The sequence below is a fragment of the Sciurus carolinensis genome, chromosome 17 (assembly GCF_902686445.1).
Source record: "Sciurus carolinensis chromosome 17, mSciCar1.2, whole genome shotgun sequence".
Classification (NCBI taxonomy): Eukaryota; Metazoa; Chordata; class Mammalia; order Rodentia; family Sciuridae; genus Sciurus; species Sciurus carolinensis.
In genome coordinates this window covers 50,622,218-50,649,842 of record NC_062229.1, presented here as the reverse complement: position 1 = coordinate 50,649,842, position 27,625 = coordinate 50,622,218, and the positions used below count along the sequence as shown (strand labels likewise).

Genomic DNA, 27,625 nt, shown 5'->3' with positions numbered 1-27,625 from the left:
TCAGTCCTATGAAGAACTCTTTAAAGAATTTTGTAGATCATATCTTCAAAATTCTTTCAACCAAGCCTGTTAAGTATTATCTGCTGAGATATTTATCACAAATTTCCTTTTCTTAATGACTGAAATTGCCCCTGGAGTTAAACCCCTAGCATTTCTGTCCTGCTCTGCAGGAAAGGTGACTCAGCATGCTGGGAGCTGGAGAAGCCCTCAGGTAGAGAGTTGCAGCCACCTGCGATGGTAAGTGATCTATGAGCAAGGTAACAGTCCACCTGTGGCTGCAGGTGACTCAGAGTTAGGCTAAGGGGATATAGAGCTGCCAGAATCTCCTTGAGAATTAAAAGAACAAAAGTTAAATATAGATTTTAAATCCCCTAAGCCAGGAGAGGAATGGTTGAAGGGAAAGCAAAGAGGCCTTTGATCCTGGTGGGTCACAGAGTTCTCTGTGCTCCCAAGAAGAGTGGCAGGAGTATGTCACAGAAAGTCCGTGAGCTGAGAAGAATACCTTGTGTTTGAGGAAGCAGGTCGATGTTGCAAAACCTCTGCAGAGACGTGTCTGGGGGCCAGACACGAGCAGGACCCTTCCAGAGGATTCTGACACACATAGATGATAGTGGTGAAGGCATCCTTGATGCTGCATCCCAGTACCTGGGACCCTGTCCTGGGGAGAAGTGGATAGAGAAACCCTGAACCTTCTGAGATTGGTTCCACTACTGACGAAAAGATGGGTTCACAAGCTCACTGATAGAAAAGCCAAAAATATTCATCTGGTCTTGACCATCTGAGTTTGAAGCCTGAAGTTTAAACACACAAAACACTAAGCTCCCTTTCTTCCCTCTCACGTCCAAGCAGAACATGAGCTGAGGACTACAGAGAAGAACTTGAGCTTGAATCCCTTCCTTTGATCTACAAGGACCCATTTCCTCTGAAGGTCTTAATCAGAGGTCCTAGGGTGGGTAGGACACGACTCATCTCCTCAGAGGAACAAAGGTGAGACAGGGAGCAGGGGAGGGCAGGCTCTGAGCCTCACACGCCTGGCAATGGAGGGAAAGGGGTGCATCCCTTTCCCAGTTCTGCATCCTAGATCCTGCTGTCCCACAGAGCCCAGGTAGTGAAGACCCTGAAGGTAATAGCAGGGAATTCTCTCAGGGTTGTCCCATTTCTGAGGGCAGGAGGAATAAGGTGGAGACGAAAACGACTTCTGTGCTGTGTCTTGTCGATCCCTGGTTTGCTCGGTTTTGTTTCTGGGAGGACAAAGAGAAGAGAATTCTAGCTAGAGGAGGAGAGAAGCTAAGCGATAGGGTTGCAGACGGAGGATGCTTTGCTGACATCCAGGTGATGGAGGGAGGATGGGGCCAAGAGAAGTCCCTGGAGAGCCAGGAGTTGGGAGGGAGCAGAGCATACGTGGTGGCGGTGGGGTGCCCTGGGGCTTTCAATTAGGAAAGTCATCTGCCTCCTCCAGTCCAAGGTGACTCTGAGAAGCCTACAGACTTGGGGGAGTCTGGATCCTATGCCAGGGGACTTCTTCCTTTACCACTGTGTAATGAAGCCTTGGTGGGTCCCTCAGGGGCCCATTAGAGTGAACTTCTCCAGGAGACTGATGGGTCTCCAGCCCAGAGCAGCAGGTGCAGCCCTCTGGCAATCATGCCAAGGCAGCCTATTCCAACCCTGAGCCACTGCAGCAGGCATGGAGCAGTTCAAACATTTTTTAGGCGACTGTCCATTTAGGAGTACCTGGGCATTTTATTTGCTTCAGGGTACCTTTAAAATGTCATTCCATAATTAGGGGCTGCGTGGAAACTTTGTAGAGTTGGCCTAAATCCCAGAGTCTCAGAAAACACCCAGACTTTATCTGACGCAACAGCATTCAGTTGTCTTTATATTCATTCAACAAATACTGATTGAGTGGTTATGCCAGACACAGGTTGAGCTCTGGGGAAACGGCCGTGGACAGACAGAATCCCTGCCCCTGCAGAGCTTGCATTGTATGCTGGCGGAATGAAAAAATCTGATGATTGATCCTTGAGTATTTCAACTTGTCAGATGTTGAGAAGAGCCACGGATTCTTCCCCAAAACAGGGGACATGGATAGAGAATTCCACATGTAGATGGAGGGAAGGGGTGATCAGAGGACATTGCAGAAAACATAAAAGTGAAGAAACGAGCCATGTGGGTGGATTTCTGGGGAAAGAGAGACCAAGCTGCCATAGGGACAGGGTGAAGGTCCTGGAGTGGGATGTTCTGATGAGTTTGAAGCCAGTACCACTAGAGAAGAGTGGATGAAGGTTCTGTCCCTGAGGATGGTGACAATGTCCCCTGAATTTTCTGAAAGCCTCTTTGTGTGTCATTTCTTAAAAAAAAAAAAAAGGGCAGGGGCAACTGTAAAATACCATATTCCTGAATGGTTCCCCCAAAACCTAGCCAAGTTAAAGGAACAAGGAGAGCAAGCCTGGGCCAGAAATCCAGATGCATATCATCTTGAAGGACACTGTCTTCCTGTTATGCACCCTGGGAACTAGGGCAGGTTAGCGTTATCTGTGGAAAGTTACTTTCTTGCATGTACACCAGGACAGTCGCTCCTTGGGGTGCTGGCCATGTAAGCAAACTGAGTGAGTTAATGCTGATGTCGTTGCTTCTGCAGCCGGACATATAAACCCCGCTCTGAGGGGACAATGCAGAACTGGGAGCACTGTGGAAAGAATACCCATCAGTCTCATCTAGCTGCTCACCACTGGGCAAAATGCCGTGAGGGAGAACAGGCATTGCTTGGCGCAGCACCTCGAGGGACGGAGGGGCTATCTGTTCAGCCCACTGCCCTCGAATTCTCCTTGGAGCTGTCACTGATCTCTTGTGAGCTTCCCCCGAGTAAGTCATATGTTTCTCTTGCCATTTCCAGGCACTTCCCTTTGGCTGTCTGCAACCTACCCTAGCCCCGGCACAACTGGGCTGTGGATGTGACACCTAACCTCGAAACCTCTTTAGTTATCATCTCATTAACCTCAAAATGTCCCAGAAATTCTGAACTGTCCCAGGGTGCCTGCCTCTTGAAATTGAAAGTCACACAACCTCCGTCCCCCATTCCAAAGTACTCTGATTTGGGATTTAAAAGATAGGATCTGACCATGAATCCCTAAGTGCTGTCCACTGGGCACTGTGATGGACTATTGAGAGAATAACATACAACCCATGAGTCCACCTCTGACATTATGAGTGACTGTAGGGAAAACATATGTGCGTACGTGGGTGCGCAGCTGCACATATGTATACTCGAGCACGCGTGCAGGTGCATGTACACATACACTGGAAGAAGCAACAGAATCAAAAGGAAAAACTGTGTTTTTTTCAAGACATTTTTTTTTGTGTGTGTGTGTGGTGCTGGGGATTGAACCCAGGGCCTTGTGCTTGTGAGGCAGGCACTCTACCAACTGAGCTATATCCCCAGCCCTTTTTCAAGACATTTTTGAGCTCACATTCTACCATGAAAATCAAAACAGAAAGCTCAGGGGGATAAAGAACCTGTGCTATATATACATAATGGAATATTACTCAGTCATAAAGAAGAACAAAATTATGGCATTTGCAGGTAAATGGATGGAATTGGAAAATAAGTGAAATAAGCCAATCCCAAAAGCCAAAGGTCAAAAATTTTCTCTGATAAGTGGATGATGATACAAAACCAGGGAGGAGGGGCAGGCAGCGGTAAGAGAAGAATAATTTTGGATTGTGTAGAGGGAAATGAGGGGGGCAGGCAGGGGGCAGGAGAAGGAAAAGAGAGTGGAATGAGACAGACATCATCACCCTATGTACATGTATGATTATGCGAATGGTGTGACTCTACATCCTGTAGAAATGAAAAGTTGTACCCCATTTGTGGACAACAAATCAAAATGCAGTCTGTAAAAATAAAATTATAAAAAAAAAATTGAAATAGAAAACAATGAACAAGTTTATTGTAAGAATTCCCCAGTGGCAGTTTTACCTGCTTCACTCCCACAATCATCAGAAGAAATACAGCTCACAGTGACGGTCAGCTACGCTTCCTGATGGAGTCAGAAGTCTGAGAACCCCGAGTGTGCTGGATTCCCTTCTGTCTCCCATCTTATCAGGCCCTCAGTGAACTCAGGTCTCAGAACTTCAAGTACCACCTATGTGCTGCTGAAGCCAGAGCAGAGCAGACCTCTCCCCAAACGTCAGCTGCCACATAACCCCCGGCCTGCGCTTTATTCCTCTTGGCTGTCTATAAGACATCTCTTCTGTCAAGTGTTCCTACAGAGCCACTGGTTTCACCTCTTCCACCTGCTCCTCCATCTTGATTGATGGCAAGTCTATTCTTCCAACTCCTCTGACCTCAAACTTGGACCTTCCCTTGCCTCCTCTTTCTCTCACTCCAGGGCATCAATTCATCAGCAAATCCTATAGGTTCTTGCTTAAAATATACCTGCAAGCTGTCCACTTCTCACCACCTCCACAGCTGCCACTTTGGTCAAAGCCAATAATGTCTTGACAGAGCTTGGGAGCAGTTGGTCTCCCTGCTTCTGTCCTTTGCTCCCCCACTGGCCAATTCTCAACCCATCAGATAGAGCCATCCAGTGAAAGCCCAAGTCAGATTGAGTCTCTCCTCTGCTCCAATTCTGCAAGGGCTCCCATTTCGCTCCGAGGGGAAGCCAAGATGCCTTCGGTGCTCAGGAAGTCCTGCAAGACTCCCCGCCCTCACCTCTCTCACTCCATCTCCCAACATGCTCCGCCCTGCCTGCTCTTCCAGCCCTTGGCTGTTCCTCATGCCGGGCACACTCTCCCCTCAGAACCTTCACTTTTGTTATTCTCTGCCCAACACGCTCGTCCCCAGATAGCTGTGTAACCCCCCACCCCCACCCCGCACACATGCTCAGTCTCCCGTGAATCCTTCCCTTACCGTTCAAGGTCGTTTTCAAGCCCGCTCTGAGCTACCCCACCCCCATCTCTGCTTCATTTTCTCTCCTTAGCCTTTGTCACCATCTGACTCACTGTATATTTTAATTAATCATCTGTCTGTCTCCATCATTAGCATGTAAGCTCCATGAGGTACACACGGTTTTGACTGTGTTAATCGTGGCTGTCTTCCCAAGTCCCAGAACAGTTTAGCACATAGTAGGTGCTGGGGGTGGGTTGAATGGAGGGTGCCATGCCCCACCTGCTCCAGGGTGCTCCTCCCCAGTTGCCGTGTTCTTGTGGGAGTGAGAGGGGCTTACATGCTGCCCTCCTCTCGTTTTCAGAAGGGCAGGGGCAGTGGTCCCCGGCAAGGAAAGGAGAGTCCAGTTTAGCCTGGCGGATCACCTGTGGGAGGCTGAGGGCGCCAATGTCCAGCCAGCTCCTCCCATCGACGGCACCAGCGTAGACTTTCTGCATCAGGAGGGAATACTCTTTCCTGCTCCTTTGGGTGGGGAAAGAATGCTTCCTATGAACGAGATTCAAATCTGAACTCCTGGGACATTCCTGTTTTGATTTGGTTCTAGCAGTGACGCCTTCGGGGTGTGCAAAGCCTGGGAACATTGAGGGCATTAGGACCAGGAGAGAGACGCTCGCTTGGCTCCAGGCTGTGTCTGGCAGAGGGCTCTCCGCTGAGCAGAGCTATGTGTGAAAGGAAATCAGGCACTGCCTGCCGGCTTTACATCTGTTGATCTGACCTGACTTGAAGCGTCCAAAGAGGGACGGCTGTCAGCTCTGCTTTGCTGAGAACCCACGAGCTCACCCCAGACATCTCACAGCAGCCTGACCATTCATGCAAAGGGGGAAAGGAACACATGGGACTAAACACCTGAGCAGAATGGACTCATTTTTTTTTTTCCCCATGGAGAAAAACTGGGTAAAGGGGAGCAAGCAATTCAGTTTAAAGTCCTTGTGAATGGGCTCTCGGAAAGCAATTAAAGAAAGCCACTCAGAGGACCTGGGGTGGAACTGGGGTCCTGTGGACTTTCCAATTATAAGTGGAAGCAGGTTTTACACATGCTGTTGGCAAATGTCAGATGGAGAAAAAGGAGCAGGTTAAGTGACTGGCAAAAGAAACTTCCAGGTGGAACGAGCAACCAGGTCCTGCTGCAAGCTTGAAGGAACCTGGAGCCGGATGAGAAAGCAAACTTGAACATGACCTGTTGCGTCTGGCAAGTTGCAGCAACATGCTCCTAAAGAAGCGGTACAGGCATGGACCGTGCAGACTTCAGTTCCTCCTGCTCTTCCTGATGCTGGGATGTGTCCTCATGATGGTGGCCATGTTGCATCCTCCCCTGCACACCAGGCACCAGGCTGTCACAGCCCAGGCCAACAAGCACACCCCTGAAAGCGGGTACCGCCTGGACTTTGGGGAATCTCAGGAATGGGTCCTGGAGGCTGAGGATGAGGGCGAGGAGTACGGCATCCTGGAGGGCCTGCCGCCCTTTATCTCGCTGCGGGAAGATCAGCTGCTAGTGGCTGTGGCCTCACCCAGGGCCAGAAGGAATCAGAGCCAGGGCAGGAGAGGTGGTAGCTACCGGCTCATCAAGCATCTGAGCAAGAGGCAGGATGAGGAAGCTCCAGAGAGGGACTGGGGGGCCGAGGAGGACGGGGAGGTATCAGAAGAAAAGGAGATGACCCCACTCAGCCTGGACTCGCATGGCCTCAACGAGGCGCTCAGTGCCCGCCTCCCGCTTCACAGGGCCCTGCCTGAGGTGCGGCACCCGCTGTAAGTAAGGCCCTCGCTTTCCCTTCTCTGGTGTGGCGGGATCAGGTGGCGGCAGAGTTGGGGAGGTACGCTTGGAGTGCTCAGCCTCCTCTGTTTTAGGGCAGGGCTTCTCAAGGTGTGGTCCCCCCCACTTGTTAGAAATGCTCATTCTCAGACCCCATCTCAGACCCCCTGGGTGGGGTCCAGTGATTTGTATCTAACAAGGCCTCCGGGTGAGAGCCACTGTCCCGAGAACAGAAAGTGAGGAGTTCTTGCTTGTTTGTTCTCTTCCCTGCCCAGAGCTCTTGTCCTGTCTCTAGATCATCAGGTCACACAGCATTTTCTGTGTAACACACAAAGCAGGTTGGAGCAGATGTTCTCCACGCACCTTCCAGTTCCAATGCTCCAGTACATTTTTGTATCAGGCTTATTGTTAGTGTTTGCTCTTATTTTAACATCGATGTGGCTCTTGCTCTGTGCCTGGTTTTCATTTAAGAGCTTTCCATGTACTAAACCCATAAAGTCCTGTAAAGTCTGTACCACTCTGGAGGATGGGTGCTAGTATTAGCATCCTGCTCTTTTTATAGGAATGAAAATAAGGCACGGGGAGATCAAGCGACTTGCCCACAGTCACAGCTAGTATGTTCCAAAGCAGGAATTTGAATTCCGGCATTTAAGCTCCAGACTGCCTAAACCACCACTGTATGCCACCCTCCTAATGTGCTAGACCAAGGGACTACTTCCAGTGCCCAGGAGCTAGAATACGGTGCTGACTGCAGCTTGGGCTGGCAGGGTGCCCCAACCTCAGGAGGTAAGCTGGGAAGTGTGCACAACGTGCAGATCTGTGCCCAGGGAGATGGTAGGCTCATCCTTTACACCCTGGCCCTCCCTTACCATGGCTGGCCAGGGGGAAGGGGGAGGCGCTTTGCTTACCAGCCTCCAGGAGCGATGCAGCTGGTTAGTTTGGGTGATCAAAGGCCCTTCCCTAGAAGTCATGGCTCTTCCCAGAGCTCAGAGGGTTTCCTGGAAAGCAAACATATCCTCTACTCCTTGAAGCAAGAGGATATGTGTATAGCAGCCGCTGGGAGCAGTGCATATGCTTCTCCGATCCCTGATTGGTCCCTCTCAGCCTGGCTGCTCCGTCACTCAGGCTCAGGGCCATGCAAATGCGGGGTCAGCACCTGGGTGTGAGCACCTCCTTAAATTTTGCACTCTGGTGCCTCATCACCTCACCCTGGGCTTTGCACCCCTGCTGCTCTGACCATAGGCCTTGGCTTAGAAAGCTCTTTTCAGGAAACTCCCACCCTATTCCAGTTTTGTGCTCCCTCTGCACCCTGGAGTTAGAACTCATAGCACTTTAGCACAACTGAAGCTAAGTGGTCATTGATGTATTTATTTGTTCAATGCCTACTTCCCCTGCCATGCTGTGAGCCCCAGAGAATGTTAGTACTGAATTTGTATTGTATATCCCAGCACGTGGTAAAGAAATGATTGCTGAATAAAGGAACAGTTTTGAGTTTTTTGGATGCATTTTTCCCATTGACTACAGCAGGAAGAATATCCTCATTTTGCAAATAAGAAACATTACCTCAAACAAGAGTCTTTGGCTACCAAACGAGTGTGCATGTACACTATGCATGTGTGTGTTTGTGTATGTATGGGTTGTGTATGTACTGTGTATGGTGTGTACACTGTGCTGTGTGTACAGTAAATAGATATGCATGTATGTTGTGTGTAGTACATGTGAATAGTGTATTGTGTGGTGCCTGTGTGTATGTTGTGTTTGTCATGTGATGTGTACTTATTAGAGCAGTATGGTGTGTTGTCATGTGTACATGCATGTTGTGGATATATGTTTGTGTCCATAGCACATGCATGTATTGAATATGTTGTGCACTGTGGTAATGTGTACATGCATTGTGCCTATGTGTCCGTGTGTGTTTTGATGTGGTGCTTGTCTTGCCTATGGTCTATGAATGTGTGTGCATTGTATTGTGACCGTGTTGAATGTGTATGATATGCTTGTGTGTGTGTTGGGTAAGTGTGTGTATTGCATGGGTTGCATGTATTGTAAATGCATTGTGTGAGTGGCACGTGTGCATTTGTGCAAGATCGTGTGTATTTGTGCAAGATCGTGTGTGTTATGCATGCGTCATGAAGTAGTATGTATTTGTGCAAGTTTGTTGTGTGTATTATGCATGTGTCATGAAGCATATATATGTATTATATGTATGTGGTACAAAGTGGGTGAATTTTGTGGTATGTGTTTCATGTGCAGGTGTGCATGTACTGTGTGTTGTACATGGGTGTAAAATGTGTGTATATTATGTGTGTCATGCATTTGGTGTAATGAGCACGTGTATTGTGCCTGTGTGCATATGTGCATATGCATATACTGTGATATAGTGTTTTGTATGTGCATGTGGTACATGTGTGCAAATGTTATTTGTTTTGACCATGTTGCATGTATTGTGTGTGTTGCACATGTGTTATAAAAGTGCTGTGCAAAGTGCTACTTGTAAATATATGCAACCATGCTGCATGTTATGCATGTATTGTGATGTGCATGAGTGCGTGCTGAGTAGGTGTGTAGGTATGTGGTATAAGCAGGTACATTTTAAGCCAGGTGTGTTTGTTGTGAGCATGTATATATGTGTGCATATGTGTGTGCACCTTTTTGGTGGCTGCTTATTCCAAACAGGGTAACTACTGGGCTTAGTTTGACTGGGACTGTCCCCTTATTAGCACTGGAAGTCCCTGGTAGTGGGAAAACACAACTCCAGGCTAAGCAAAACAGTTGGTCTCTCCACCCACAGCTTGCCAGGCATCCCACAGCCACAGCTCCGTGCGGAGGTGTGCAGCGCCCTCTGCTGGCCTCCACCGCTAAGTGCAGCCTGTGCAGACAGTTCTCGCCCCCAGACTCCTCTTCCATTTCGCAGGCACTAGTTCCGCAGACACTAGATCAGACCCTAGTTCCCCCTTCCCGTGGTCACTCCTCGATACAGTACGGTTCCTGGGAAGCCAAGCAACAACGCCCACCCTCCCTCCAATGAGACAGCGCTCTCCTCCTCCCACGCTGTTAAAACCAAACCGGGTCGAAATACAAGACACGAAAGAAATAGCCATGTATTAAGCATTTACTGTATGAGGGCCCTACACCACTGCTTGACCAGCTTTCCCACCAGGGCTGGGAGAACTGAGCAGATCTTGGGCAGCGGCCTCCTGTGTAGTGTACGCGGTGCCTGCCCCTGAGCTTCTTGCAAGCCCATCCGGACTCCTTATCTAGACAAGCATCTCTGCTTTCTTTTAAAAGAACCCCCAGGCCAGCCCTGGACTTTGGCCAGCCCCCTTCCTGGTCCCCAGACCTTCTCTGAGTACCCCCGGAGTTCAGACTGAATAGGGGACTTTCAAAGAAAGTTAACAATAATGCAAGACCAAAAAAGAAAAAGATCAATATAAAAATTATCCAAAGATTGCCTCAGACAAGAGAGAGAAAATTAGAGCGAACGTTTATTGAGCATGTACCATGTACTAGAGACTCTGCCAAGAGGTTTTCATTTATTTAATCTGCATAACAAACCCATAAAATAGGTTTCATCTAATGAATGAAAAAACTGAGGCACTGAAAGGTGGAGGGACCTAGTCATCTCACCAGGCGTGTCTGATACCAAAGTCGAACTCAGCCACCATGCTAGTCTGCCACTTCCCAGGCCAGGGTTTGCGCAAGTCACATGGGCTGGAAGCATTTCAAATTTTTTTTTATGTTGAAGTGGAGGAAACTCAAATGGGTCCCTGAGGAGATGTATAGGAGGAGTCTAGAGCAGCATCCTTGGTGATTCTGAGGAGTTGAGGCCACCTGGTGTCTCACCACAGGGCACCGGAGGAACTGGGTGCACTCCATGAAATAATCAACCTCAGTTCGAAGCAGCAGATTCAGCGCACAATGAAGGGAGACCTTGAAAATCTTCTGCAAGAGAAAGAAGTGAGACTTAGAGTGTGGTATCCATAGGGGTGATGTAAGTCCACTCTGATGGATCCCTTCTTTACCAGACAGTCCAGACTCACAGGGACACTTGTGCTGTGGGGAGGGCATACAACTGATTTAGAATACACAGATGAAATAAAGAGAAGGGCCCAAGATGGAGCCAAAGTCCGAGGCATAGGATTATTTTAGCCCTGCAAAGCTGCTGCCAACGAGGGGGCGGGGAGGACCAAGTCTGGCCACTTAGCCTTTCGAGCACTGGCTGCTTTAAAAGCTGTTCCAGCCCCAGCTGTCCTTTGATCACCCTGGCATCCAGCATAGGGTAATGGATTCCTAGGATCAAAGAGGCTCCGAGGGAGCAAGTGCTTCACATCTCACCATCCAGGGAAGCCGCTCTCCAACTTGAGTGTGCATCCAAGCCCTCAGAGGACTGATTCCTGGCCTCCACCCCGCCTACTTCCGATTCAGTAGGTCCAGGTTGGAGCTCAAGCATTTGCATCTCTTTTTGTTGTTGTTGTTGTTGTTGTTCTGGGGATTGAACTCAGAGGCCCTTAACCACTGGGTCACATCCCCAGTCCTTTTTTATATTTTATATGGAGAGAGGGTATCACCGAGTTGCTTAGGGTCTCACTAAGTTGCCGAGGCTGGCTTTGAACTGGAAATCCTCCTGCCTCAGCCTCTCAAGTTGCTGGGATTACAGGTGTGTGCCACCACGCCTGGCCTAGCGTTTCATTTCTCCAAGCTCTCAGATGCTGCTTCTGTTGATCTGAAGCCACCTTGAAAACCGCTGCTCTGAGGCACAAAGCAGAGCTCCTCAAACTCCAGCAGGCCTGCCAATCACTTGGGCAGCTTGTTACAAAGCAGAGTGTGATTTAGTAAGTCAGGGCAGCAGCCCAAGGGGCTAAGCTCTCACCGACGCCACTATTCAATAGCAATGAGCGACACTACTGATTTCCAAAATATGTACTGATTCTCCTGGATGAATGTTAAAAACGGAGCCTTCAGACCCCCTCACTGGAGACTTTCCATAGTTCCGAGTCAGAAACAAGTAATATGAATTTTAAAGACAGATGCTAGACAGTTCGGGGAACTACTGGTATAGAAAGTGAGTGGAGAGGTAATTAAGTTTAGGAAGGTTCCTCCACAGAGGTGGTACTGGAATCAGGAAATAGAGAAGAGAGGCAGAGAGAAACATAGTGTTCCTCCTGATCCTGGGAGATTTGTGTGAAATGTAAATATCGGCTTAGTTGCAGTCAGTTTTATTCTGTTTGTACCAACTTATAATTTGCATCACACATGGGTCTAGTCCTTGTTTTCTGAACCCACAAGTGTGACTAATTCATACTCTCATAGAATAGTGACCCTGGAGTTGACTCCTGTTCCTACCTCTTACTGTTTGACCTTGCGCTAGCCACTGAGCCTCAGTCTCTTCAACTGTAAAACAGAGTGATAATGATGGCCTTACATGGGATTGCAGAGAAAACAATAAAACATGTGATGATCTCCTCCCCCCAGTATTAAAGTCCAAGCAGAAGTTCCCCTTTTATTCTTCAAAATGCTGGGGAAGTAATTTGGAGAGACAGAGAGAAGGTAGAACTGGGGACTCATATCACCATCCTTTCTCTACCAGTTATTTTCTGTCCCTGGGGATTGCTAAATCTTCACAAACTTGGAGGCACACTGGAATTATCTGGAGAAACTTAAAAAGTCCTGATGCTCAGACTCCACTCTAGGGATTCTTATCTAGATATTCTGGGCTGAGACCTGGGCTTGGAGAGTTTAAACCTCCCAGGTGGTTCTGCTGTGCCACCTGGGCTGAGATTCAGGGCCACGAGGCACCAGGTGGTGGACACTTTGCAGCTGCAGAGAGCTGGCAAGGGGTCTCCTCCCTCTTTTTTCCCTCCTGCCTGAAAGGCCATGCTGGGGCAGGACAGGGGCCAGAGAATCACTCGGCCACAGCTTTGTTGTCTAGCAGTAAGCAATGCTGCAAATCACCAGGTCCATTCAGTTTTCTGCAAAGCCTCTGTCCCTCCAGGTCCTGAGTCATCCAGGGTGAGTCCTTGCCCCTCTGTTGGCTCTGTCAGTCTGACCTGCAAATGAGAGAGGAGGCAACGGACAGGACATCAGTCAACCTTAGAGACAGTGAGGGAATATCAAGAAGAGGAGTGGGCTGGGCTGGCACCAGGGCTGGACCTCAGCTCAGCCATCCCCGCCTGCCACCCCCAACTCCTGCTAAAAAGAGGGAAAACACCCAACATGGTCAAGCTGTGCTTCTTGGGGCTGGCTGTCCACACCATGAAGGGAATCCACCAGCTCCAAGCTTTTAGTCCTTCAGGCTAGTGTGGCCATGATGGGGCACCCCTTCTCTGTATCCATCACCCCTCAAAGGGGTTGTGGTCAGCTCAGGGCTAAGTAATTCCCCTCGGGTCAAGGCACTCAGATAGCCAGCGTGAGAGAGTTTCGTCATGTGCTTCTGGACAAACCTAGCTGGCCTTAGGGATCGCATTAGAGGAGGCCTACCTGCACCTTGCCTTTTGTTAATTCCTAGAGGAGACAGTTGGTTTTATTTACGACAGAGCCTCTCCACATGTGGTTCTCAGACCTGCAGCACCGGAAATGCAGGCACTCAGGCCCCTGTCAGACCTCCTGGGTGAAAATGTCTATTTTAACATGATCCATAGGTGATTTATATTCATGTTAAAGTTTGAGAATCTCTGATGAGGCTGGTAGTTCATGGCGTGGTGGCACATTAGGATCAACTGGAGAGTTTTACAAATCATCATGCCAGGCTCCAACTCTGACAATTAAATAGGGGACTCTAAGGGCAACTGGGCCTGAGAACCACTGGTCAAGGCCCTCAAAGGTGAAAAGGAGCTGAGACACTCAAGTTACTGAAGATGATGGGGTTATGCAGGTGGACACTGTAGGGGGAAATGAGGGTCAGGACACAAAGATCTAGAAGCAATACTTTATTGGTGGCACCATAGCCCAGAGGGATAATTTTCAAAGTCTGAGCCCCGAGCACAGCAGGGCTTTTACTGTTTTATATATAAGCAAGTTTTGGGTTCATCAAGTCAAGGGTGCATTCTATGTTCCTTACATGGGTACAAGCTTGTCAACAGCTTGGGGACTCTTAGCTCATACACTTTAGAGACTTTTACTGCACTAAGCGAAAGGGGGATTGTTCTGTCCCTGTTGCTTTGTTTTCTGCTTCTGCTACTGTGGTTATTTTTTACAGGGACCTGTTAGCCACTGCAGGCCTCTGTGGTTAAATGTCAGTAAGCAGAGCTACCGTGTGTCAGCATGCGAAACCACAACCTGTCAGATCCTAAACTGCTGAAGTCCCCATTCTGTCCTACCACAACATGGGGAGTAAGGAAGGGACAAGGAACTGTCCAGGCCAGACCAGAGGAAGGCGACAGGTGAGAGACTCACAGACCATACTACTTTGAGGGCCTTGTCCCTCCTGACATTCTTCATCAGGAGGTGGCAGGACCCTGCTCCAGCACCCTGCTCTATGTTAACTTACCTACTACTGTTTTACCACTGAGCACCACTGCCTTTGACTCAAGCAGTGGAACAGGGGCCAACTGCATCTGCCTCAGCTGAGAACTTACTAGAAGTGCAGACCTGCAGGCCCACCCAACCTGGCCCACTGTGAATCTGCACTTGACCATCTCCAGGGCCATTCAGGTACACATTAATATTGATATTGAGAGGCATGGCTGCCATCTGCCTTCTGCAGCCTCACCTTTGTCTTACCATCTGTTATCCCTCTCTGTGCATCTGAAATGCAAACTCTTGAGGTAGAGAACCTGGAGGCTCTGGTCATAATCCAGAAGAGGCTGTCCCTACCAGATGGAGCCATTGCTCCAGGACACAGCACAGGCCTCGAGCCAGTGTTCAGACTGGTGACTCTCAGTGGGTGCCCATCTCTGACCCAGGGCTTGGGGACCAGGATCAGAACAAGCCATGCATTCCCAGGAGCTCCTCAGAAAGGGGGGTCTTCAGGTAACCCCCACAAAGAGGAGGGACCTGCATACACCTCTTGAGGCCTGTGTCTGCTAATGGAGCATAGCAGGCTGGCAGCCTTAGCCTCAGATGCAGACACGAACTCCATCCACCCTTTTCCATACTTCTCTCCAGGCTGTGTCCCAGCCCTAGTCTCCCCAGGGAAGGCCGGGAAGTTGGTATTCCCAAGAGGAGTCCCAGAAATTACCAGATAAGCTGGACTCAATGCCTGGAGTTTCTCTTCATGTTGGAACTTATTTCTACAGTATTGCTCCTGATAATTTTAATGACAGCTTATGTATGTACCCCTTGAGAATAAGAACAATGTCTTCCTTCCTTCACTGAACCAAAAAAAAAAAAAAAAAAAAAAAAATCAACAACTATACAAGTTGTTCAAGACTTAGCCCAACTCTAAAGAGCAGACAGGCAATCAGGCTGTTATCAGGGCTTGAAATATGGAAGCCCAGCTGAGTGGACAGCCCCTGCTGATTTGGTGGGATCTGGGAGTCAGTAACCCCAAAACAGCTTGAGAAACCCCAGGAGAAATCTTCCTACACCTGCCCCAGTGAGTGGGGTTTGGGGAGAGCCTTAGAGTTTCAGCCAGGCCATCAGGCACCATGCTGTGACTCATTCTCTTCAGAATCATCATCCAAATGCATTTTCCAAGGGAATCCCAGAGCAGCCCTGAGAGAGCACGTGCATCTGTGTCTAAGGACAGGACCTGGGACTCCTCTGATCTGGCTTATGAAGATATAAAGCTGATATGCATTGAAACGCTCTCTGGGACCAGGATTATCCCTTTGAATCCAAGCCCCACCCCTGGGTGGGAGAAAGGTATGGGTCCCCTGTGTTGGCTAATCAAGGATGTAAACAGCTGAGCCAGGATTCAAACCTGGTTTGATTTGATTCCAAAGCCCTAGCTGCCACTCAAAAAATGAATGAATGAGGTCAGGATTGGGTTTTTGGAAACTTATGCAACACATATAAACCAAGATAGTAAAATATTCACCAGATTTCTAGCTGAAGCACAACCAAAATAGCCCCATGATTTGATACTAAAGACATACATTTCTTTCTGGATCCTCTGCAGAAGAACCTAATTGCTTTGGGGCCTTGCTTATAAAATCCAAAAGCCATTGGGTGCAGTGGTGTGCACCTATAATCCCAGTGGCTCTGGAGGCTGAGACAAGAGGATTGCAAAAAGTCAGCCTCAGCAACTTAATGAGACCCTAAGTAACCTGGTGAGACCCTGTCTCTAAATAAAAAAATAAAAAGGACTGGGGATGTGGCTCAGTGGTTAATAAGCACCCGTGGGTTCAATCCCTGGTATCTAAAAAAAAAAAAAAAAAATCTGAAAGCCTTTGCCACCCACTACCTCATTGACTGGTGCGGTAATGCTGTGGCACACTCTGTGTGGCTCATGCAAGAGTCCCATACATTTCTCTCAACTTAAAAAATCAGAGGAACCAAGGGGACTTCCTTGCTTGAGTTCCCTTGCCCGGATCACTTGCTTCTTGGTCCCTTTTTCAGTTACCTACCTTCTTTGTTCCTTCAAAGGATTTGAAGTGGCTTAGATCATAAAATAGAAAATTGCTATTACAGTGATTTTTAGACCAGATAAGAGGAAATAAATTTTAGAATGTCTTTCCTTCAGTTCCTGGTACATGCTGAGCCCCTTCCTGCCCTGGGCCTTGACCAGGGCTGTGACCTCCCCCACCAAGAAGGCCATGACCCACCCGAACCCTCCTGTGCTACCCATCCTTCGGGGCTTCGCATTGATCTCACACCCCTGCCTCCCGCGCGTCTCCTTCCGGCACCCACTACCACTGTTGACTAGTGATTTGGTTATGGGTTTAATGGGATATAAGCTCCATGATTTCAGGGACTATCTTAGTTTGGGTACCAGATTTGGTACACCCAGAGTAGACCTGAGATAGGATTTGTTTTGCAGGGATCCTAGGAACACAGGGAAGACCTCCTGGGAACACAGAGCAGAGTGTGTTTCCAAGGCCTGCCCGGGAACTCTGGGAGACCACATGGAACATGCTCCTGAGCATTACCCAGCCTCTGCTCCAGGGGTTGAGGGTACTGGGTATTAATACCAACTCTCAGAGGGGAAAGAAGGCCAAAGGGCAAAATGTTAAGAGCATTTGTGGGTAACTCTGATGTTACAGAATGGTGGCCACAGATCATATCCTGTCACAGACATATGTGTTTGGCCATACATTTTTTTTTGTATTTTTTTAAACATTGGATTAGTGATAAACATTTAATTATCAGGGAATTTTACATAAACAACCCAGGTTTCCCACTTTTTCTGAAAACCAGGAAGACCTGGCAAAACTGGGTTGAATTTCCTTCTGGTGACATAGGCTGATCCTTTTAGGTGGGTCTCTGGCTCTCAGGGTTGCCCACCAGGCTGCCCAACAGGCCTTGTAGACCTTGAGTTGGTGTTCTCTCTCTGTTCCTGGACACAGGGGTTGGCGAACTGATGAGGGGTTGCCTAGATAAACTTTAAGGCCCTTTAGGAGATCCTCATGGTTGCATCTTGGAGGATTTTTTAAGGCTTCCAGTGAGTTCACTGAATCGCTGCTCAGATTCTCCCTAGCTCTGGTCTGCCCACCCTCATCCTCACCATCCAAAGCTCTAAGGGATTGGGTGGGAGGAAGCAGGAAGAGCAGGTCTATTACAAAGCGGGGGACAGGTTTCAGCACTCTCTCTCCCCATTCCCCACCTCCCTCTTCATACCCTCTTGCTTCAGGATCCTAATGGTGACATCAGGGGTCTAGGATTGCTGAACATCGGTGAATAGAGACTCACTGCCTAGATCTTTTCTTACCATTCTCCCAATTTGTGCACACTCACATCAGCTATGGGGTGAGTGGATGCTCACTCTCACAGACCTCTCCTCCTCAAGGGAAATTGCCCTCCATTTTAACAAAATTAAATGGGAACCACCAAAACCACCTGGGTAAGCAAGGAGTTTGGAGGCTTTCGCTCCCAGTGGCTGTGTGACGGGTAAGGAGCATTTCACTGTCAGGCAAGGACTTTACGGGGATTACTGCAGGTCCAGCAGGGAACGGGAACTTCAATCACTCTGGTGGCCTCCATCGCCTGTGATCTTGTGTAAGGGACTGTACTGCACAACTCCAAGAGGCACCATCCCAAGGTGATCTCAGTGTGGCACCTGCTGGGGATCAAGCAATGCAACAGATCCAATGGTGGGGATGTGATTAAGTGGGATAATGCCTGGGGAAATTCAATCGTTATTCCCAAAGCACCTGACCAGGTCCTTCATCGTCCCCAAACTGCAGAAAGGTACTGACGGACAACCTCAGAGGCAAGTTTACAGTGCCTGAAGTCAGCCAGCTCACAGCGATAGTAACAGCTTTCAGTTATCGAAAGCTTGCTGTGGACAAAGCACACAACCTAACTCTTTGCTTATCTAATCCTCACATGGCCCTCTAAAGTAACTCAACTTCTTATCCTCATTTATAGATGAATAACTCCATGTTTTATAATGCCATCTTTTCTGTCACTATGAAAACACACTTAGCATCTGCTCATGAAACCCAAAATAATTCAGGACCAAGAGGAGTCTATGAAGTTCTCTTTGGAATGCCTACTTCCCTGATTTTCCATCTACTGGAAAGGGACCCCAAAGAATCAAAAACAATGCATCTCAAGGCTGGAAGAATCTTATAGTAATGGTGTGTCTGTTAATCATGGCAGCAAACATGCCGTGCTTTCCCTAATGTTTTATGAAGGTCATTTGGTCTTCACAGAGGCCCTAGCAGGTGAGTGCTATTGTTCCTGTTCTGAGGAAACTAAGGCACCCAGAGCCAAGTGACTTCCCTAGGGCATTTGCACAAGTGGTAAGTTGCAAAACTCCAGTGACATAATCTGAATTATCAGGAGAGACTGTGGTTACCCAGAGAATGTTCTGGAAGGCCAAAGAGAAGTCAGGTACCCTGGTCACCAGCTACTCAGCAGAGTAGGACACTCTTATCTTCTGACTTTGGGGAATTTGCAAGAAATGTGATCTTAAAGAATTAGAATTTAAATGAGAATTTGTTTCATTGAGGGGATCCGTGCCACACTCCTGGTGCTGGGTACTTTGTCAGACTTACTCCTCACCAAAACTTCAAAATGGCCACAGTTGGCATTCCCATTGTGCAGGTGTGCAAAACCAGATGTGAAAATAGATCAGTAGGCCATGGAGTTGCTGAAAGATAGCAACAGCTCACGGAGATGATCATAAAAACAGTATTTGTGCTAAATACATCCTATTTTTCCCCCAGATGGCAACAAAATAGTCACTGAGTTCTATTATTATTCTTCAATTCTCACAATAGGCACAACTGGCAAATATTATTATCCTTTTTCAAATGAGGAAATGGATGCTTACAAATATTGAGTATATTACCCAAGGAAACTTAGGAAGCAGCACAGTGATGATTCAACTCGAAATATGTCTAATTCCAAAGTCTGAGATCTTTTGACCACCTTACTACAGGGACACACACGTCTCCTTTCCAAGTCTCACATTCTGTGGGTTAGGTTGGAGAAAGGGCCCAGACCTGTGGGCAGGCAGGGCAGCCCTGTACTATAATGCCCCCACAGGAATTCCAAATCCAAGCCTCTCTGTCCTCAAATTCCCTTCCTATCTTAGAACATGGCTAACTTCCTGGCGATATGCCTGAATAATACTGTAGGTTTTTTATTTTTCCAATTCCACTGAATTCACTGAAGAAATCTGTCCTTTCCCAGCCACCAGCCCTGGTCCTAAGACCCCTAGATTTGCCTATACCCACAGCCAAAGAAATGGAGAGGACACAAAGGACACTCTGAACCCACTTGTGAGCAGGCTGGAGAGCTTTGAGGATAGAGTAGAAATTCTGGAAGTCAGAGGATTGAAGGAGAAAAGCTCTGGCAGGGGAGAATAGGGAGGAGAGAGAATGGGAGAGGGGGATGGAGGGGTGAGAGAACTCTGCAAAGGCTGCCACGTGCTCTGGGGTTCTCCTAAAACCTTACAGGGAAGCCATTTCCATGTCGGACAAGTTGTTTTAACAGCCCTGAACTCAGACCATAAGAGTTCTTATAAATATGTTCATTGTTTTATTTGTTTTAAGGATGATTCTAAGGACATCATCATCTACAGTCCATAGGAATCTCTTTAATGAATGAAATTGACCAAGTTATGCCATGTATATATATGACTATACCACTGTGAATTTCACCTTTAAGAAAAATGGGGTGGGGGAGGGAAAGGGAAGTACTGGGGACTGAAATGGAGCAAATTACATTCCATGCATGTATGAATATGTCAAAATGAACCCCAATATTAGGAATAACTATAATGCTCTAATAAAAACATTTTTAAAAGTTGGTATAATCTAAATACTCCATATTGAGTTAATGGTATGGAACAATTAAATAGTTGGTCAACTGAATGGTTATGGAAGACATCATTTGGAGATGCTGGTTGTAGAGAACACGAGAACTCTGCACCATTCTTGCAACTTCTGTGAGTCTTAAACTATTTCAAAATCAGATGTTCTAAACTGGAAGAAAAAAATTACTAGAAAGAGCGTTGCTTTCCTTAAAACACCTGGAACATGAGTTTTCTGAGTGATGATTCTGTTTTGGCATGCAGTGTCCCATTTCACTTTGGCTACAAAAAACTCAGAAGCAAATTTCAAATTCGTTCCAGAAATACCTTAGCCCTTAAGAGGCTTCAAATCTTTTATGGAAAGAAATGGCATTTACATTCTTAAACCAACAAAAACACGTAGCAAGCGTGTGAGATGTCGGTGTGTTTTTAAATCATCTAGGAATTCCGTATTCTGTTACCTGAATACACTTACCTAGAACCAATTGACCCCTCTCTGCAGGCAGGACTTTGTCTGGAGAGTCACCGCAGGTTTCCTGTGTATCAAGGGTTTTCAGCCCTATGGAGGTTATTGGAGGTTTAGGGTCTTGAGATAACCCCTATGCCAGCGTCCCTCTGAAGAGGGACATGATTTTAAAGAAAAAAGAAAGCACTTCAGAAACACATTTTAGGAAAGCGCCTTTTGTGAATAAATGTGAGTTCCACATAGTAGGTTGTTATTACAACTCATTCCACGTTGGGCCCACTCAGACTTTCCACCGACCCAAAGCAAGTGGCAAGCAGCCCACTCATCTGGACAGAAGGGAGGGAAGCTCAGACAGCCCCTGAGTGGGCAGTGCACCCTGGGTGTCCACCATTGCTTGGCAAAGCAGTAAGTGCACGAGAGCTCTGAAGGTAGACTAATCCTTCTCTACCACTCGCCAGTGGTATGACCTTGGGAACTCTTGTCCCCTCTCTGAGCCTCAACTGTAAAATGAAGCTGAGATCGCTCAACCCACTGGCTTATTTTGAAAGTGCAGTAATATGTGCAAAAGGACAAACACAGTGTCTGGCTGGTGGTCTACAACGCAAATGTTAATAACAATGAACTAACGTTTATTGTGTGCCAGCCATTGAGTTAGGTTGTGGGGATAAAAAAGAAGAAAATAGTGTCTCTGTCCTTGAATGGATGACAATTAGTGTTCATAGGAGACAATAATACACATCATCCTACCTAAGCCTTGTGGCAGCTCTCAGAGGTTGGTAATGTCATTCATTCCTGTGGTACAGATGGGGTTGGTCATCTGCCAAGAATGGTGCCAACACCCCACAAATACAACAAAAAGGGTGTGAGTTAAATAAAGGAGCTCTTGGGATCTAGTGGATGGCGCCACTCTAAGGTGCTGGGTACATGGAAATTTTAAGAAAATCCAAGGACGGCCTGGATTGGGTGAGGTCATGTGACTGGGGCAGGCCCAGCCAGGCCTGCTGAGTGAGCTCAAGGATGAGGGCCGCCTCCTCCTGACATCTCCCTGGCTCTTTCTTGCAGGTGTCTGCAGCAGCATCCTGAGGAAAGCCTGCCCACGGCCAGTGTCATCCTCTGCTTCCATGACGAGGCCTGGTCCACCCTCCTGAGGACCATACACAGCATTCTTGACACAGCGCCCAGGGCCTTCCTGAAAGAGATCATTCTCGTGGATGACCTCAGCCAACAAGGTAGCTATGGGTTTCCTCCAGGCTCGCTGGCGTGGGGGTCCCATGCAAAAAGGGGGGTTTGGGGACCATTTTAGGCAAAGTTCCCCAGATACAAAGCTCTGGGTGAGAATTCATGTGCAAGGAACTTTTTAATAAAGAGCCCCTAGGAGAAACCAGTAAGGCAGCAGGGGAAGCCAGACAGAAAAAGGGAAGAAGCCAAGTAAGTGGAAAATTCTGGAAGGGTCCTGGGGAGGGTCTCTGCAGTCTAGTCCCACTAGGGTCTCTCTCTCAGGCCCCGGTCTCAACACAGTCCAATAAATGCTGAAGAGTCACAAGAGGGTGACCATTTTTTGAGGGCTCACTGCATTCTAGAACTTGGGTAAAGAACTTTACAATTCACTCTATTTTGACCAACTCAACCACTGTCTAGACGGGGAGATGGGGGCCAGAGGAGAAAACTGATCAAAGCTGAGTCCTGCCAAGTGGGTAGAATCAAGGCTCGGAGCCCAGACTGCAAAATCTGCTCAAATGCTTTCCAGAAGTGACAAGAAATACTACTGGGGACAGCCTGAAAAGAAGGTGAACACAGAGAAGCCCATACCTGACTTAGGCTGGGTGGGAATTTCCTGGCAGACCTGTGAAAACAGGGCCAGAGTTTCTGGATCTGAAGTTGGGCCTAGGAACTCCTATTTCTAGTCAGGTGATACTGATGCTGTTGGTCCATGGCCTACTCTTTGAAAACTGCTGCTCTGATTTTTGCTTCCTACATTTCTGACTTAACTAAATGAACTCCACAGGCCCTTTCTAGCTTTGTAGGAAGACGAGGCTTCTTGGAGGGAAGCTGAACATTTTCTGAGGTTTGAAAAACATGGTTGTTTTGTTTTATCTGGTGGAACAAACTCAGGACCTTGTACATGCCAGGCAGAAATTCTACCACTAAGCCACATTCCCAGTCCTGAGAAGCAAGCTTCTAAAGGAAGTGATGGAGGACAGGCCTCTTTTCTCTAAGGTCTTCATGACAGGATTTTTTCCAACCTGACCACGGCAGAAAGTCAGACTAGCCAGAGGCTCTGGGAGTGTGTGGGTTCCTGAGCTGCATCTGGCTGGCTTTTGGGCAGGACTGATAAGCAGGCACTGGACGGGGCTGGGTCAGCTGGTCAAGGTACCCAGACGCTCTTCCAATGCTTGTCTGGGGTTGGGTCCTCCAGGAGGGTGGGAAGTAGAGGAGCTGGTGTTCGGGGAAGTGGCTACCTCCAACATCTGCAGCGCTGAGCAATCCCCCGCAGAAGGCATCTGGATCCCATGCCCAGAAATTAATGTTTTCCACCTCCTCACCAGCTCTCCCTCTGCCCCTCACCACTAGGCTGGCTCTCTGTCCACGGGAGGCCCGTGTTTCCTGTCCACACTGAGGTGCAAGGCCTTTCCTGCAACTAGGGGTGGCACTGGCTCCCTTCAACCCCAAGCCACTCGCCCCAAGTGACCTGGTACCTGCTGAGACCCAAAGTTCAGACCACAGCCACCACGCGCACAGTCCTCATCTAATCCTTACAGCCACCTGAGGTTACCAACCCTGCTTTACACCTGAGGAGAACTGGGACACAAAGCTGCTGCAGGCTCCCTGGAAACGCCTCACGTGACAGTCACAGGAGCTTAGTAGAGCCAGCTAGACAAGCTTCAGGTTATTCATCCAGGGTAATAATTTCCACATTGAATCATTAAACCAGAAAATGCATGGGATGCCCAACCCATGACAGACCCCCTGCAGATGGACTTCCCTGTTATTCTCTGGGAGGAACAGGTCAAGGGCTACCAGCTCTCTCTGAGCACTCTACCCCCTGTGATCTTCTCATCTGCCTAAAAAAAACTCTGAGAATTTCAAACTGCCCCTGCAGTCTTCCTCAATCTATTCTGGAGCTCTCACTAGATTCTTTCCTAAATAACATTAAGAAGGGAAGTTTTGGGTACATCAAGGCAAGGGCATTGGTACAATTCTATTGGAGGCTGCATTCTACATTCCTTATATGATACAAGTTTGTCAACAGTCAAGGGACTCTTAGCACACATGGCTTAGGAAATTTTACTGCACTAAGCCTAAAAGTGGGATTGTTCTGTCCTGGATGCTTTGTTTTCTGCTTCTGCTACTGCAGTTATCTGTAAGGCACCTTAGCTGCTGCAAGCCTCTGTGGTTAAATGTCAGTAAGCAGAGCTGCTGTGTCACTGTGCAAAGCCACAGTCTGTCAGATCCTAAACTGCTAAAGTTCCTATTCTTTCCTACCACAGTATCACTACAGTGAGACCACTTCAGCAAACACCACAGTGACCTCTCTGATGCTGATTAAACAAGTACTCTGTCTTTACCTGCCTTGACCACTGTCTCAGGTTGGGTCCCTGGGAGCAAAGCTGGAGACAGGATTCATGGACATGTGATTGTCTGAGTGGATGTTTTAGGGGATGAGAGAACATTAGCACGTTCTCTCCTCTCCTGGTTCTGTACACCATCCCTCCTTGGTGTAGAGAATTGTGACCCCTTCCAAACTAAGGAAGCATCTTATATCTTAGCAACAACCACCCTGTAATAATGCATTTGAATTTCGGGACCCTTGTGCTCGCCATGACTTCTAAGAGATAGTTGGCGTCAGTGACCCTGGCGATGGTCATCATAATCCCATTGGCTATGGCATCTGTGACCCCATTGACCAGAACCCTGTCGATTCCAGAACAACTCAAGTCTGCTCTCAGTGAATATGTGGCCAAGCTGGAAGGTGTGAAGTTGCTCAGAAGCAATAAGAGGCTGGGTGCCATCAGGGCCCGGATGCTGGGAGCCACCAGGGCCACCGGGGACGTGCTGGTCTTTATGGATGCCCACTGCGAGTGCCACCCGGGCTGGCTGGAGCCCCTGCTCAGCAGAATAGCTGGTGACAGGTAATGCCCTCTGGGGTCTGCAGAGTGAGAGGTGGGTTTGAGAGAAATAGCCTACAGTCTCAGTCACTCTTCCATGTAGAAGACTATCTCAAAATCACAGTGATTGTGTGTCCCTGGAGGCATACTTAGATGCTGTCCCACTTCCTAATTCCTAATTCCCATCCTGGTCTCACAGACCTATCAGAGGCTATCAGAGGGACCTTGGAGACCATCTTGTCCTACCTCATGATCCCACTGTTGAAAACACCTGAGTTGCAGGGATGGTGACCACACCCCCAGGGTCACAGTCACTAGCGACCGAGCTGTGTCCTGGGCTTCCTTTATGAACCTTGGGAACCCCAAGGTGAACTTTAAGTCTTAGGTGTGTCTAGCCCTAGCACTTTTCATTCCTATGTATGTTTATTTTTACGATCTTCCCACAGTAACCCCCTAAGTGGTGGCTCAGGCAGACATGTTTGCTTCTGTGTCCTGCAGGGGAGAAGTGACAGGATGTGCAAAGGTGTCCAGAGGCAGCTGTGTCAGCTTTCCTTCTCTGGGTCCAGTGTTCTTCTCACTGTGTATGATTTCATTTTATCTTTTTACATTTTTTGAGGAGGGGTACTGGGGATTGAATCCAGGGGTGTTTACCACTGAGTCACACCCCAGCCCTTTATTTTGAGACAGGGTCTCACTAAGTTGAACCCGTGATCCCGACTTGCTGGGCTTCCAGGTGTATGATTTCTTTTTAAGAATTGGAGAAGCTGGTCCCAACTGTGGGACACATGTTAAGCATGGATGTTGAGTCCCTTGTGTTTGCTAGTCACTCTGGTGTCATTTCTTGAATGCAGAGCTTCCTCGCTCTAGGCTGAGGGAGCAAGACAAGGCCATACCTCATTTCCTCAGCTGGAAATAAGTGCTGTCTCTGGGGAACCTTCCAGGACCCAGAATAGACCTACTTCCTGAACTCTTTTGCCCCTTTACCAAACCTTTCTCCCCATTCCCCCCACCCCACACACGGCCTCTGAGCCTGCTGTATTCCTACCTTGCCTTCTCCCTCAGATCCTCTCTTCTACATGATATGTCTATCTTCTCACCCGCCCCACACCTCCTTCATGGCTTCCCATCCACTCTGCTTCCCAGTGTCCAGCTCGTAAGCCTCAGGTGTGAGGACTTCAAAGAATAGTGACCTGCCTGGAATCTGAACTTTCATTTATGTCCACTGGGCACAGCAGTGACCCCTTTGTGGCTTGCGTTTCTCCCACACAGCCCTCGTGGGTTTCCCAAGGCAGTTCATCTCGTGGAAAGCAAAGCCACAGAGGCCACCAGATGCAGCTGCTTACAGTCAGAAAAGGGGACCTAGATGCATCTGAGGCTCATGTCAAGAGACTTTCTGTCCCCAGATGAGGAGGACCTAGTGTCTAAAAGAGAGGAAAAGTCTTTAAGAGTGAGCAGTGTGATAAGCCACAAACCAGTTACTTCAGAGTCGCAACTCCCTCCACACCCTGGTGTCCAATCTTGATTCCCTACCCCGTCCCTGGAGCAGGTCCACCACTAGCAACTTTGAATTATTTCTTTGAATTTTTTGTTCCTCCTCACCCTTTACTACCATTCCTCAGAAAATTTGTCATAATTTACTGATTTTGTTAGAATAGGACATTAAAATGCCAACTGCCAGAAAATTGTCAAATAAATATGCAAATTTATAGTATATATAATATTAGAGGTGTTCTCTAGGGTTGAGCAGTGCACAACCCCCATAACTATACATAGCAACTCTACACAAAGTCTCTCTGTGAGCAGTTGGTTTTAGGGCAGTCCTGGGAGGTGCCAACGATGGTCAGTTTCTATATAAAGTAAGAATGATGAAAATCAAGAACATTTGTATTTTTAGAGCTCCCAACGGCCTTATGCTGACTGCCTGTTCCAGTGGCCCAAGTCAAGGAGTAGAAGTCACACAGTTAGAAAAATGAAGGTTTCTAAAGAGAAGGAGTCTTCAGTAGGGGCCTAATGACAATGTCATTTCAAGACATTGGCCAAGTTGTCTCCCATTTAAAGACTGGATTGGATCCTAAGAGACATCAAGTCCTTAAGTCACCTAGCACTTGGCAAGGCTGATCCTGCTTGGTGGGGAGAAACGAGGTGGGGCTGGAACAGAGCTCCTCCTACCTCTCTGCCCTTCAAGAGGTTAAAGGATGAAGCACAGTCAGGAATCCCCTTTGTGTGTCTGTGCCTGAGCCTGAGAGCGAACGTCTATGTGCCTCCAAAAGAGCAGAAGGGCATCAAGATAACCCCCAGTTCCTTGGGGGAGCAGCCGAGTGCCCCAAAGAAACTCTCCAGCCCCCAATTCTATTCACACTCCTTGGCACAACGAATTCTCTGATCTCTCCCTGAAGTGCTGGGGTCACCAGTTCTGGAGTCACCCCTGAGCAGCAAGAACTCTGGGAGAAAATTCGGAGGCTACCTCATCTCTGTATAGAGACCTTCCCACATAAAAAAACAAAAATATGTGTGAACTTTCAAAATGGCGGACCTGGAGGGACATCCAGGTCCAGGAAAAGTGAAGAGAGATGAGGTAAACGAGGGCTATCCTTCACCGTCATGAAAGCATTGACTGGGAATGTTGAAATGCGGTTAGCTTTGGAATCTCTGGGCAGCAGGGTATTATTAGTTACCCTCATCCACTTCAGTAAACTCATTTTTGTTGACAGTTCGACTGCCTCTGTTTATCTTTTGAAACCCAAACACTTGTCCTCCTGGAACTTAGAAAGGCTTCCCAGAGGCTCTGCCTTATACCTGCCTGGGATTAAGAGGGACTTCTAGGGACTGGGAAGAGTCCTGGGTTGGGGACAGGAAAGGAGATGGAGAGTAGAAGGGTTATCAGACGTGATTAATGAATGGCATATACATGTATGGGAAGATCACAGTGAATTCCATCCATTTTTACAATTAACACATGCTAATATATAATAATTGAAAATTCACAAGTGGGAAAAAT

The 27,625-nt window shown here is 48.0% G+C and overlaps 1 protein-coding gene across 2 annotated transcripts in view; it reads left to right on the top strand.

Annotated features, from left to right (window-relative positions):
• Positions 1–5,495: 5,495 nt before the first annotated feature.
• The window catches only part of Galnt15 (polypeptide N-acetylgalactosaminyltransferase 15), a 42,433-nt gene continuing 20,303 nt past the window's right edge, over positions 5,496–27,625 (top strand). The window contains exons 1-3 of one of the 2 annotated variants that reach the window (XM_047531893.1): positions 5,496–6,691; positions 21,584–21,750; positions 24,447–24,651. In XM_047531893.1, coding sequence (XP_047387849.1) covers positions 6,150–6,691; positions 21,584–21,750; positions 24,447–24,651 — 914 coding nt within the window. In that variant the 5' untranslated portion in view covers positions 5,496–6,149. The remainder of the gene's footprint in view (positions 6,692–21,583; positions 21,751–24,446; positions 24,652–27,625) is intronic. The other variant, XM_047531894.1, reaches the window with a different exon arrangement.